General features: G+C 57.3%; 1 protein-coding gene across 1 annotated transcript; it reads left to right on the top strand.

Annotated features, from left to right (window-relative positions):
- Positions 1-1629: 1629 nt before the first annotated feature.
- On the top strand, positions 1630-11926 carry GRK5 (G protein-coupled receptor kinase 5). Its single transcript, XM_028482050.2, has 4 exons — positions 1630-3482; positions 4311-4448; positions 4999-5130; positions 7367-11926. Exons 1-4 carry the CDS (start codon positions 3210-3212, stop codon positions 7463-7465), a joined length of 642 nt encoding a protein of 213 aa, XP_028337851.1. The 5' UTR covers positions 1630-3209; the 3' UTR covers positions 7466-11926.
- Positions 11927-14539: the final 2613 nt, after the last annotated feature.

Raw genomic sequence — 14539 nt, forward strand, 5'->3', positions numbered from 1 at the left:
CTGACCACTTCCAAAGGAAGAGGAGCCGTAGATCTGCCATTGGCATGTGTGAGAGACAGTGAGGGAGGTGCGCTGTGTACACAAGCAAGCACACGCCCGGACCACATGCCTGGGCCAGCCGGTAGCTGGGGGACCTCCGAGAAAACAGGTAGTCACGGCAGCCAGAGCTGGGGTCGGGGGACAAGAGGAGCAAGGCAGCAAAAGGCAGGTACATGGAAATGTGGGGTCCTAGGGATGTTTGAAAACGGGGGGCTGGGGGGTGCCAAGAATACTTGGTTAGGTCACAGTCAGGTATCTGTCCAGAGGGACCTAACTGGACAAGGGAAGAAGGAGGTCAGAGCATCACCAAATGTCCCAGGTCAGGGAATTCAGAGAAGCAGGTCTTGAGAAATGCCCAGCAGCAGCATGGGATGTGCTGAGAGGACAGAGAGGCACAGAGCGCCCCCTTCCTGCCCACAGTCATTGGCTTTGGCGCCCGGCTTTGGGGCCCCGGGACGGGGGGGCACTGCTGTTCCTCTGCTGTCCCCTGGTGGCCACTGAAGGAAAGGTGGCATCTGAGCCTGGGGCTCCAGGCAGACTTGGGTCCGTAGGTGTACGTGTCAAACCAAGGTCCCCTGTCTTTCTCAGCTAGAAGAACCTTTGGAGCTCTCTGGCCTTTCTCTGCCTCCTTACCCTGGGGTCTTGGAATTCTGGTCTTGGGCTTCTTCTGCGCCCTTAACCACAGCCCATCTGGTCTGGCAGCCAGGCTGTCACCACCAAGGGACACCAGCTCAGAACACAGCAGGGCCTGACTGTAATGAGACCACGGAGGCCCGGGGCAGCTCCAGCCCCACCTGCCGAGGAAGGTCTCTCTACAAACAGCAAGGAAGCTGGTCCCTGGCCCCCAGATTCTGTCCCTCATTCCATCTTGGCAGCCACAAGACCCTCTCCACTGCCCCTGGTGTCCAGAAATGCATGCGTCTCATTGCCTTGTCCCCTGGGTCCAGTCGTCCCTAGGCCCAGACCTCAGCCCCCACCTTTCTCAGGCCCCTGCTGAGTCCCAGCACTGGTTCTTCCCCACTGGCCCTGTAGCCCTCTCAGTCTCACCGGTCCTTCCAGCCCATCTCTAGTCTTCCTCCTCCAGGAAGCCCTCTCTGCCTGCCCCATCCACCTCAGCTCACACCATCTCTCCCTCTCACTTCTCCTGGTTTATACTGATATTACATGTGTAAACTCTTTACCTGATGCCCAGGTTGCAGACAGGCAGCATGTAGGTGGGTGTTCATTTCAGCCTGCACAGTGTCTTAGAGAGAGGTGAATAGTGGGTTACTTGCCAAGATTTTTAAATGGGGCAAATTCACATAAAAACCTGGATTTTCTGGCTTCTCGAAGAAAGCAGAAGCCCTGAACACCGGCCAGCATCCCTGCCTGGCAGGAGCTGACGGGCGTCCTGGCACAGCCCACCCAGCCCAGCCCACCCCTCACCTTATTGCTCTCATTTGTGCCATCTGTCTGGCCAGCCCCTGCAGGCTTTGGGGTCTGCGGCCTCTTGGGATTACTCAGAGCAGAGCAAAGCCCCAGGAGAAGAGCAGCTGAGGCTCCGAGCCGCCAGCCCACCGGGCAGAACACCCTTGGGTGGTCGGTGGACCAAAGGGTGACATTGTGAGTGGCTGTGTCATGGCTTAGTCCCTTCAAGGCTGCGACCTGGTGCTTGCCCCACTGCCACCTTTCATTCCTTAGTGTTTGGCGGGGCAGTCCCAGCAAGCCTCCCGTCCAGACTCTGGGCCCCAGGAGGCCGCCTGCCCGCTGGCTCTCAGGGCAGCCGTAAATGTGCATCACATGAGCACATGCAGAGAGCGCCAGGGTATCGGTAAAGGAAAGGGCTGGACTCCCTCCACGGTACAGACCGCCCACTTTGATTTTAGTCTCAAAGAGTGCACTTAGTAGAGTCCAGCTGCGTGCATGGTGCAGTGCTCAGTGGGGCGGGGACGCTGGGACTGCAGGGAGGGACTGATACCCTGCGGCCACGTGGCGGCCCTGCCCCATCTTCAGCCGAGGCCTGCCCCTCCCCTTCCCCCCTTCCTCTCTTTCATTCATTCCTTCCTCCCGTCCAGCTGTCTCTGCTCCGGCAGCCCCTTCCTCTCCTATTAACCATCCTGCCCTTTGGCTGTGATGAGGACACTCCTCTAGCCCAACCATCCTTGTCTCCCCACTACATCTGTATTAAAATCCTACCTCTGGGGCTTCCCTGGTGGCACAGTGGTTGAGAGTCTGCCTGCTAAGGCAGGGGACATGGGTTCGAGCCCTGGTCTGGGAGGATCCCACATGCCGCGGAGCAACTAGGCCCGTGAGCCACAACTACTGAGCCTGCGCGTCCGGAGCCCGTGCTCCGCAACAAGAGAGGCCGCGATAGTGAGAGGCCCGCGCACCGCGGTGAAGAGTGGCCCCCGCTCGCCGCAACTGGAGAAAGCCCTCGCACAGAAACGAAGACCCAACACAGCAAAAATAAATAAATAGACAAATGTGGGGTTTGGAAAAAAAAAAATCCTACCTCTGGACCTGGCCTTCAGGACCCTCCGTCACTCTCCCCAACCAGTCCCCTCCCCCTGACCCATCTCCCTCCTCCTTCTCTCAGACCCAAAGGCAGGTGTTCCCCAAACACGCCCTGAGTGTCCCTGCCGCCCTGCTCATGACGCCACAGGTCCCTCCGATGCCTGCTCCCACCTTTGAAAGCCTGTCTCAGACGCCCCTTCCCCAGGACACCTCCCGATGCCTCAGCTGGCAGCCAGTTCTTGTTCCTCTGCCACCATGGTGTCATATCTGCATTGCCTTGATGGGTCCTCTGAACGTGAATTTTCTGAGGCCAGACCCTTAGCATCCTCTCTCGGCACCTACTGGGTACAAGTCCACAATGTACTTCTGAACTGAGTAAATGAATGAAAGAAGCTACTGACCAGTCTTGCCCTTTGTAGCTTGCCTGGGGCAGAAGAGTTAACACCAGTTCAACAAACATTAGTGCATGCTGGGTACTCACCAGGCACCGATGTGTAGTCGTTGGAGAAACAGACAGGATTCCTGCTCTCCTGGGGGTTCCAGGCATCTGAGCGTGCTGGGAACATGGGACCACAAAGCACACTGTGGCTCAGGAGGCGACCCTGAATCGAGGCCTGAGCAGGCAGTGTCCGCTGGGTACCTGGGGTGGCGCAGGCACTGCGGAGGAGAGAGGAGGGATGTTCGGGAGGGCTCAGGGACACTCGTGTGAAAGGGAGGTGAACACAAGCTCTCCGAAGCCCCTCTGCGCCTCTGGCCTCTGGGCAGGAGGAAAGGCCCCCCAGGCAAGTCCTCATGGGGCTCTCCTGTCACAGCTGCTCACCAAAGATGCAAAGCAGAGGCTGGGCTGCCAGGAGGAAGGGGCAGCAGAGGTCAAGAGACACCCCTTCTTCAGGAACATGAATTTCAAGCGCTTAGAAGCCGGGATGTTGGACCCTCCCTTTATTCCAGATGTAAGTAACCTCCCCAGCCTAGACTGAGCCTGTGCATTGATTTATGACCTTCAACTTCGCTAAACATCTGTGCTGGGCCCCGGGTCAGAGGCTGAGACCTGTGGGCAAGGGGTGGCCCCCGTCTTCCAGTAGCAGGGTGTCGCCCGGTCTGGGGGTCTCTCTGTACCCACCCTGGCATCATCACCTCTATGAAGTCCTCATCTCCAGAATCCCAGGCTCCCAGAGCCCCTGGGAGGCCTCCCCCACTGACCTCGAACCCCCAGAGGGCAGGGCCCGGGTTTGTCTCTGCGAGTCCCCGCACGGCTGCCCCAGAGCATGTTTGGTGGATGAGTGAGATGAAAGAGATCACTGTGGTTACGGTGCCGGGGCCATAGCAGCACTGACGACAGCCCCATGGCCTGGTGCCTCGACTGCCCCATTTTGCAGGTGAGGAAACTGAGGCCTCCAGGGGCTATGTAACTTTAACAAAGCACCTAAGCACTACAGCTGGGACCCCAGCCCAGGTCTGTGTGGCTGCCGAGCCTCTGTGCTGAGCTACCACCCCTGACTGGCCTCCGATGCGAGAAGGGCCAGGGAGGTCCTCCTGGGACATCCCCCCCGTTGCATCCTGCGGGGGGCAGCGATGGCAGGAGGGGGCCCTGAGCTCTCGTCACCGCAGCTGGGGGCCCTTTGGCCCCTCTGAGCGAAGGGCAGCCCGGGTTCCCGGGGCGGGGGTGGCCCTGGGAGACCCCCCCCCGCGCCTGCTCCCCATCAAACCCCTCCGGGCCTGGCTGGGGGCCACCAGAGCCACAGGCAGGGCTCCTGGTGACCAGCACCCTGCCCTCCCAGCCCCGGGCCGTGTACTGCAAGGACGTGCTGGACATCGAGCAGTTCTCCACCGTGAAGGGCGTCAACCTGGACCACACAGACGACGACTTCTACTCCAAGTTCTCCACGGGCTCCGTACCCATCCCTTGGCAAAGCGAGGTGAGCACGGCGGGGCCCTCAGCTTCACCCTGCGGGGAGGGCGCCACGAGGGCAGAAGAGGGACAGCTGGGTGGGCGTCCCTGTGGGCAGACTGGGGCGTGGTGTGGAGCTGGGTCAGGAGCTGGCTGGCGGGAAGAGGAGGCCTGTCTCGATGGCTCTCTGGAGAAGCGTGTCTGGGAGACGAGCTGGTTGAGACGGCAGTGATGGGGCCGTGGGCCTGCAACCCTGCAGGGGGGCGGGTCCGGAGCGCCGGGGTAGAGCGGGAGCTGGGGGTGAGCCCCCGAGGCGGGGAGAGGAGCGCTTCCCTGCCGCTGCCCTCCACGGCAGGCTGCTGTCTTCTCGGGGAGGGCGGCTTGCAGGGCCCTCAGGGAGAGGCGGTGGGCCGGCCTTGCCGCCTGGCTCTCAGCCCTGTGAGATGGAGGGCGGGCAGAGAGCCTGGCAGGACCGGGCTCGGGGCAGGGTCGCCCAGGGCTGGGCTGCTGGGATTCCTGTCCGCCCAAGATGACCAGCGCAGCCCCTGACACCACCCGTGTTGTGACCGCTTCTCCAGATGATCGAAACGGAGTGCTTTAAGGAACTGAATGTGTTTGGACCTAACGGTACCCTCTCACCGGACCTGAACAGAGGCCACCCTCCGGAACCGCCAAAGAGAGGGCTGCTCCAGAGGCTCTTCAAGCGTCAGGTGAGACCCTCACTCCCACCTCAACCCTGCTGTCCTGGCCTCAGCTCTGGGAACCCCCAGCTCTGAGCCTTCCAGACAACTGAGACCAACTTGCAGGCTGGGGAGACCGGGGGCAGCAGCAGCCTGGAAGGGACGGGCAGCCTGTCTGAAGTGCCTTGAGAGCCACTGGCTGATGGCGTCCCCAGAGCGGAAGGGGCAGGGCCAGCCCAGAGTTAACCGGTCACCGGGGTTCCTCAGCCTCGGCGCTGTTGATGCTTTGGGTTAATTCATTGTCGCGGGGACTTACGCGTTGAGGGTACTTAGCAGCGTCCCTGGCCTCCACCCAGTAGATGGCAGTAGCACCCACTCCCGTGTGTCAATCAGAAATGTCTCCAGATGCTGCCTAATGGCCCTGGGGACAAAACGCCCCTGGTCGAGAGCCATTGTAAAGACGACGCGAGTTATGTAGGTAAAGATTTGACAAAGAACGGGGGAGCTGGTGCTGGAGAGGTGATCCCCCAAGAACCTCATGGCTCCCGACGTGGGGCTCCCGTAGTTTGATGCTGTGCCCTGCAGCTGGCAGCCAGAGGAGACTTTGGCCCTCAGGAAAAGGTATTCTTCCCTCAGAGCCTGTCCCTGGATCAAGGGTTGCTGTGGGCAACATGGGAGAAATGTCCCAGGAAGGGCCCAGGAGGCTTTCTAGAGTGAGAGACCCCGAACCTCATCCCTGCCACCAAGAAGATGGCCACAATAGCGCCGCCTCCTGGCCTGGCCCTTCAAGAAGGCAGGGCCCCATCCTGAGGCCTGGGAGTCCCCTGGTTCCTTACTTTCCTCCTCCCCCCAAGGGAGCAGCAGCTCTGTACCCAGGCCCCGGGCATCCCAGCTCCCTCCTGCTTAGATAACAGGGAAGAGGTGGCTGTTCGTGGCACTCCGCTGTGGGCCAGGTGCTGTGCTGGGCACTTTTTGAAGGCGTCTCTTATTTAATCTTCACAAAACCCCAGGCCTTCATTCAACTATTCATTCTACCAATATGTATTGAGCACCTACTCCATGCTAGACTGTTACCTGAGGACAGGTAAGATGCATCAGCAAGCAAAACTGCATCCCTCCTTTGGGGCATCTTAGTGAAGTGTGAGCCCAGGATGTGCTCCCATTAGCCCATTTCACAGATGAGGAAACTGAGGCTGAGAGGAGTTAAGGAACTTGTTCAAGGTCACACAGCCAGTGAGCCCTTGCGGAGGATCTGGGATAACAGGGCGGGCAGCACGGATCAGGCACACTGAGAGAAAGTGCAGACTGAGGCCTGAGTTTGCGGTTTTATCGAAAAACTTCATGTGAGTTTCACCTCCTATTCCATAATATACTCATATCCATCTACTATAAAAATATAATTTTCAAATGCTTCCATCAAGTAAAATTGAAGTTCCAGAAAGAAATGACCTCCATCCCCGAAGTGGCCGAGCCCCCCAGGATGGCCTGGGATCCTGGGACAAGCGTTTGCTGTGGAAGCTCACGGCCCAGGTTCAAATCCAGCCCTGACCCCTCTCGGTTGGGTGGCAGCGTATTGAACCCCACCACCACCCCAGCCTCTGTTTGCCCACCTGAAAAATCAGGATGGAAATGCTGCCCAGGGTGAGTGAGGTGGAGGACGGTGACCTCAGCACAGTGCCTGGCACCACGACTGCCACCAGGGGAGCAGACACGCCGGCTCTCTTCTGCAACGTGAGGGGCCCGCGCCCACGGGGGTGCCAAGAGGGTGCCAGGGATACTGAGGGCGAGCAGCTCGTGGTTCCTAAGCCGGGCACCTGCTAGAGCCCTTTGCACACACAGCCTTGTTTCCTTCTCCCAACAGCCCTGCGCAGAAGTGGCTCCTAACCCACATCACAGGCCAGGCAACCGAGGGAGTCAGACACTTTCTCGAGGTCACTCAGCTAAGAAGTGACAGATTTAGGATTCGAACCCGGCAGCCTAACTCTGGGCCTGCAGGCCTAACCATGTAGATAGATATTATAGGAGGGACCACCTCCTCTCTGCCTTGGCTGTCTGTTAATCAGGTAAAGCCCTCTGCCCCAAGGGGTGGCCTCCGGACCTGGGTCTGCAGGGGGACAACAGAAAGCAAGACGGGGAGCTGGTCAGCTGAGCTCCTCTCCAGTTCAGACTCAGAGGCCCCCGTCATGCAAGGTCCCCGGGGCTCGACTCTGCGATGACTGACCTTCTCTCTCCCTCTTTCTCTCCTCCCTGCTCACCCCCCTCCCAGCATCAGAACAATTCCAAGAGTTCAGCCAGTTCCAAGACCAGTTTTAACCATCACATAAATTCAAACCATGTCAGTTCAAACTCTACCGGAAGCAGCTAGCTGCAGCTCTGGCCTGAAGTCCACGGTGGGACCAGCCTAGACCCTTCTCCTTAGAAGCGGACTTGTGACCGGTGGAGCTTCCGCCCTGGCGGGCGGGCGGGGGAGCCCTCCAGGAGCCGGGGAAGGAGGCCGTCCAGCCCCGAGATGGGGAGCCTCCAGGTTCCTCAAAGAGATTTCCACTCAGGTCTGTGTTCGGAGGCGGCCCTCAAGCCAAGGTGGATTGGCTGTGTCTCTGTCGAACATTGCAATAGAAATCCAATTGGATACAACTTGCACGTATTTTAACAGCGTCATAACTAGAACTGAATTTTGTCTTTATTATTTTTAAAGAAAAGTTTTGTAAATTTCTCTATTGTTTCAGTTTACATTTTGTATATTTGTATTTAAATGAAAGTCAGACTTTGAGGGTGTATATTTTCTGTGCAGCCACTGTTAAGCCATGTGTTTTAAGACATTTTAGAGGGGTGGTGGGCGGGGAAGGGTGTTAAAAAAAAAAAAAAATGTGACTCAAGACTTCCAGAGCCTCAAATGAGAAAATGTTTTTATTAAATGTAGAAAATGATTCCCATTTCACCTTTAAAGGATTGATTGTATCCATCTCTATAACCTTTCCCTCCCTCGCATTGGTATCGCCGTTCTGTTGGCTTGTAACAATCTGAATTAAATGCTCAAAGACCCACTGGGACTTCACGCCCAGCCAGGATGTCTTCCGTTGGGGTCCATGGAGTTGCCTGGGCCCAGCTCCGTCAAGATGTGCACTTTTCCTTTGGGGGCACACGATGCCACTGTTGCTTTGGCCTCGGCCTCCTCTTCCTTCTGGAAGGCGGCCGGTACGTGGAGCTGAGGGTCTTCAGCCCAAGCGTGTCTAGGCCTCTTTCTTCCTGAGTCGGTTCTGACTGCTAAAGCCAGTATGTTTTCAAGAGGCTTGCATTTATTCTAGTTTTAAGAGACACAAAGCAACGATAAAGAGTAGTCATGGAACCCCAAGAGTCCCAAACGCTTACGGCCCACAGAAGCATCAGGGAGCGGAGGTCTTGGGCTTGTAGAGGAGAAGGTGGCTCTCCCAGGATCTCTGGGCATGTCCGTTGAGTGATTACGGGGTCATAGGGCCTTGAGAGCTTCCTGGGGTCCCGCAGATTCATTGGCTCAGGTGGCATGGATGCATGAGGTTGGCTCTCCAAGCAAATGGGAGAGGCCGGGCCACCCACAGAAGCTCAAGAAAAACTCACTGTCCCTTCTGGGAGAGGTGAAGCAGAGGCGAGCTCTCATCGGGCATCTCAGAGCTCCAGGCACAAGTGGCCCCAGGAGAACTTGGTGGCTTTGCCAGACCAGGGTCTCTAAAGGCAGCCCCCAGGCCCTTTGAGCAGGGCTGTCCAGCCCCAGCGAGCGGCCAGCCTCCCCCTGCTGCCTTCACAAGGTGACAGGGAGCAAATCTGTCTTTGCCTCCCCTCCGGGACAGGGTGAACGGTCAATTCCCTGCTCCCCTGCCTGCCACGTCATCCTCAGTCAGACCTGGTCTCAGCCACCGGGCAGCTGCCGGGGTTTCTCCCGGCATGGGCCCTGCACTTCCTGCAGCAGCATCTCCGGTGAAAATACAGATTCTGGGTTCCACCCCAAACCTACGGAATGGGATTCCCTGGGAGTAGGGCCCAGGAATCTGTATCTTTAAAAAGCTCGCCAGGCCATTCTGATGCACCCTGGAGTGTGAGAACCACTGCCTTGGGCCATCGGGGGGGCTTTTGATGTGATCCTCCCAAACTTATTTCTCTAGATGACCAGGCAACTTTGGAGCCTGAGGTTTTAGGGAGGAGAGAGAAGCCAGCGTGTCAGCCTGGTGTCCCAATTTCCATGCTCCTTCCCTAAACTTTGCCATCGGGTCCTGAGGCTAGACAGGGGCCTGACCGTTGCAACTGACCATTCTGAGGTCATTTTACAAGCAAAGAGAAGAAAAGAAACAGTTGGGGCTCCCTTAGATCCCTTTAATGTGCAGTATTATTTTCTTCAAGACCAGCTCTTGTCTCCGAGGCTGCTTCCGTTACCTTTCTTGAGCTGAGTACAAGATTAATACAAACAGCCGTATTCAGTTTTTGCTGAGGAAGTGGAAAGCTCTTTGACCAGTATTTCAAGATCCTCAAGCTCTTACTGACCCTTCTCAATGAAAAGAAGGACCGTCATCTTCCTGGGACAGTCAGTAGTCCACGCCACCACCCTCCTGTCCAGAAATTTCGTTCATTTTGCCCGATTCACAGCAACTCATACCATTCCAAACGGACTGGTGTGGAGCAGCCAGTCTCTTTACACCTCAAAGCCAACACACCGTCCGTTTGCGGTAGAGAATCCTCAAGAAGCAAGAAAGAAAACATAAATCTGCTCAGTGTGTTTCTACATCGTGAGAGCACGAGGCTAAAGCACAGAACTTTGCGTGCCTCTTAGGATAACGGGAGTCTTCCTTCACCCTCGCCACCTGTCCCCTGAGCGCCCCAAAGTGTACAGGGTCAGAGTCACTGGCGTTTGCAATCCTCCTCTTCCTTTCAGTCCAGTGCTTTGTACAGAGAAGGGGCGTCTTCATTTAGAACAGTGCCTGAAAGCCAGCCCCCTTCCCTCTGGGTCCCAAGTTGCCACAGGTCCTGTCCCTGGACCCCCCCGCCCCGCCCCGCCGCCAACCTCTACTCCAGCTTGTTTTCTATGGCTGCATTTTTAAAAAGATTTTTTTAACTAAAAAAAAACCCAAAAAACCTTCCCACCATCTACCTGTCCAGGAGGAGGCATATTTGGGCAGCAAGTGGATTTAAATCTTTTTACTGCATTTGAGCTCTTCACGGAAGAGACTTTCTTCCCCCAGGCATGACGTTTTTCTCACCGGACCTTCTCTGACTTCGTGCCTTTGAGGTGAGACGCAGGGTCTTGCAGAAGCACCTCTGCTTCCCCTTTTCAGGAGCCAAGCCGCTGTCCCCAGTGGGACGGGGGTGGTCTCTGCCGTGATCACCATGACCTGTGAGTGTTTCTCAAGCCCCCTGGGCGGCTCCCATGATTATCACCCACAAGATCACAAAGACCCAGCCCCACCTTCACGGAGGATGGCACCACCTCCCACATCAACTCATCCTCTGATCTTTCTAGGCCGGGAACATCACTCTTTAAACCACAAGGCTTCTTGCGAGGGCGGCTGACTTGCACAGTAGCTAAGGGTTGCTCTGTCTTGAGCCGCCCCAGGAGGGCTTGTTTCCCGAAATGCACTGCTCTTAACAAAGGCGAGCGCTCAGTCTTGGAGGCCATGCTGCACGGAAGGAAGCGGTGTGGCCTGGGGTATGCACGCTTCTCAGGCAGCCCACGGGGGCAAATGGCAGTGAGTTCTGGGGACACGTATGTGGACGTGGCCTCGGCATTGAAAGCACAAGTGAGATGCGGCTGCCTGCCCTTGAACCTAGCAATCCTTGGTGATGCTGAGGGCCTGGCCTCCGAGAGGCCAGGGGTCAAGGAGCCCAGCCCTCCGTGGAAGCTCCTCCTCACCCTTCTACACCCCTGTCCTTTCCCCCAAAATTTTCCCACCAACTTTCTCATGCAAACTGCTGACCCAGACCTCAATACAGAGGGAGCACTGCAGCCTCCTTGAGCCTGGTAGCCCAGGCCTTGCCAAAGGGGACAGCGGCCTTGCGGACCACCAAAAGTCCCCCGAGGTGAAGAGGAAACGCCAGTCGGGATGACACCCAGCTCTCCTCTGGGGCTGCTGTGTGCTTGCGTATCCGAGGGCAACCCCTCTGGTTGTCTCCTGTTCTCTAGCTCCACAGTCTGAGGTAGGACATCCTAACTTTTTAGGCTTTGTATGGAAAGAGTGTGAAATCTTTGTGCATTTCCAAGCGCAGAACTGAGTCATGAACGGCAGAGAGCTCGCTTTCTGATCACAACAGACCACGATGGTGACACCTCGTCCCCCTAGGCACCTTCTGTACCTACTTTTAGGACCAACCAGCCCAGCTTTTGAAGCTCCAACGTGTAGGGGTCAGACCCTGCTCAGGTGCAGGTACCTCGTCTGGTCTAACTTTAAAGGCTTGTGCTGTGGACAGTGGCTAAAACCTCTGAAACACTAGCTCTCCTTAGGAGGGAAAGACACGCCCCCAAAGAAGAATCTAGATGTCTTTCCCTGGTCCATCACTAAGTCATTTTTGTAATAGATCAAAAGCAAGTGTTCTCAATGAGAAGAGCTTAGTGGCTGTTAAAATAATTAGTGTCAAAATAATAATCCTTCTAGTATCCAAAGGTTTCTATTTCTTTTTCAGGGAAATTTTAACATTGATGCATAAAAATAGTTCCATTTTGGAGGTCATTCCTGAAGATAACGGCTTTTGTTCTCCTGCTGCTCTTGAACCTTTGTATGTTCCCTCGAATATGTCACAGTGCTGCTGTATCTAGATCGAACCACTGTTGTTGTTTTTTTAAGAGAAATAAATTCCTTAATGAAAATACGGCTGCCTTTCTTCCCTCCTGCTGAGCTGTTCTATTTCTTCTGCCAATGCCAGCTGCCCCCAAGATGCCAGGACGTGCCGCTTCAGTCTTTGAGTTAACCTTTCCTCAGGTGGACGGTTCAGCCCCACCCAGTGCTGGCCCCCATGCTGACCACCCGACCTGCCCTGGCCCACCTCCAGGAGGCAGGGTCTAAGGAGACCACCGGAGCCCTTTCCAGGTTGATCGGCTTCTGATCCCAGACCCAGCAGATGGCTCCAGAAGTGTTCCTGCCACATGGCACCATGCAGGAGTGGGGTGAGAGGGCCTGAGTGGGTGCTGGCACCCAGATCAGATGGGGCACCTCCACCTGGCAGGTCTTACCTGACAGAGGCCGTAGCTCGGATGTGGGCTTCACAGAGACGGCCTCTTCTGGCTGTTCAGCCTTCACGGAGCCACACGTTAGCACTGCTCACCAGCGCAGCAGGACGGCCTCAGGTCCTGGAGTCCCAGTCTAGGACCCGAGACCCCGCCAGTCCCCCTTCACCTGCTTGGCTTAGTGGAACAGTGAGCAGGGCTCTGGGCTCAAACAGCCCCTTAGTGACAGTCAGTCGACTGCACCCTGAGCCTCAGTGGCTTCGTGCGTACAATGGGGTGACACCAGCTGGAGTGCGGGTTCTCCCGGAAGATTCCGGGGGACACGTGTGATGCCCAGCACAGAGGCCTTTGCCATGGAGGACACTGTCGCCCTGGCTGTCTTTGGACCCCCTTTGAGCCTTGACCTCAGGACAGGGCAGGGGTCCTAGACCCACACACGTCGGCCCCTGGGCCCTGCCCGGGAGCTGGCGGCAGTCCGGCCCCTGGCGAGGGAGGCCCTGCGCTGGGAGTCGAGGCTCGGGCCGCCCGCCTCACAGGGAAGGTAGGAACTGGAATTGCGTCGCCCCATGGCTCCCGGAGCAGGGGTCTTTCCTCATGATGGAGGAGGACTGAGGAGGATTCTGCTTACTGAGAGGCTCGAGAGAGGGGGGCTGGTGAGCAGTGGGGATGGCGAGGGGACCCGGTTGGCCGAGGGCCCGACGGGGACTGCTCCTGGAGAAAAAGGAGGGCTGGGAGGGGTGCTCTGAGCCTCCGGACAGGGGTCCCATCCCAGGGGCGGGGAGCACCCTCCTCACAGGGGCTGTTACCTCGGTGGCCCCAGAGCTTTCTCTGGGACCTTCTCCCACGGTTCCGGGAACCTCCCCCGCCTGAGCCGGCGCCCCAGGCCGACAGAGGCTCCGCCCCGCACACGGGCCGCCCGACCCTGACGCCGCTGGGCCCTTCCCAGGCCGAAGGGGCGGCCGGGGGCAGACGGCCCCTCCCTGACCTCCTCTCACTCCGGACGGGACGGCCCTAGACATGGTAAGTGGGGGCCGAAACGGCCTCCAACTGATTTGTTTTCAGCGAGTCTCAGAGCAAGCACCCCCAGGGCACCAAGGAGCCTCAGGCCGCTATCCCTCTGGGAGGGGGCCTTATCGGGTGGTGGGATCTACCTGCCACCCCTGGAGACTGCGAAGAGAAAGGAAACAAGGGACCCTCGGGGACGGGCCCTCAAGCTGCAGCAGGTCAGGGCTCCTGGCACCACTTTGGCCAGCTGTCCCTCAAGCCAAGCACTGCCAGGCCGGGTTGGCTGTCGGGGGAGACGGGGTGGGGGGAACCATAGGAAGGAGGCCGTTCACTTGGCTCGAGGGTGAGTGCCCCCCCCTCCCAGCCATAAATCAGGTAAAGCCCCTGCCTCTCCAGCTTGTATTCCAGGGGGCATCAGTCCCCCACCCCCGTAGATACACCAGGGGGTATGGACACTCAGCCCCGCGCCCCCCACACTTAAGGAGCATAGCCTCACCTGGAGCTTTGTAAACTACAGGCTCTGATTCACTAGGCCTGGGTCAGGGTCTGCATTCCTAACAAGCTCCCTGGAGCCACAGCTGCTGGTCCACGGGCTATCTTCGAGGAGAGAACCTCAAACTGGGAAGTCAGGCCAAGGTCTGTGGCCAAGCCAGGGCCTACATTCCCACTGCTGTCGCCTTCAGGCCCTGCATTCAGAGGTATAGATGTCTAGGAATACTCGGGTATGTCTGCCCTGCCCTCCGAGGGGCTCAGCCTAGTGGTTCTCAATGTCTGGTCCCCGGCCAACAGCAGGAGCCTCCCTGGGAGTTCGTGCAAATCCTAACCCCGACCCCAGGCCCACTGAATCGGAAACTCTGGGTGGGGCCTGGTAAAAGGCCCTCCAGGTGATTCGGGGGCACACTCAAGTTTGCAGGACACTGATTTACAAAGTGCCTTCATCTCTTTAAAATCTCGTTGAAGCCCACGGTCTCCCCGTGGACAGCTTGTTAAGCTGAGATGGTGGAGGGTGCACGTGGGTGAGGTTCATACCTATGAATGGGAGAAGGAGAGTGTGGTTGGCTGCCCTCGTTCCTCAAAAACGAGAGTGAGGGTGTAACATGTGGTCGTGTTGCCTTATATTTTTAAAAATGAAAGGATAAGCCAAACACTAAAAGAGAAAATATTACCTAGAGGGAGAAGTAGCCAACAGGGAAGTGGGGTGGGGAAACAGATATAAAAGCCAGACTTCTCTGAATGTGCCTGTCTTGTAGA

The sequence above is a fragment of the Physeter macrocephalus genome, chromosome 20 (genome assembly GCF_002837175.3).
Source record: "Physeter macrocephalus isolate SW-GA chromosome 20, ASM283717v5, whole genome shotgun sequence".
NCBI classification, from domain to species: Eukaryota; Metazoa; Chordata; class Mammalia; order Artiodactyla; family Physeteridae; genus Physeter; species Physeter macrocephalus.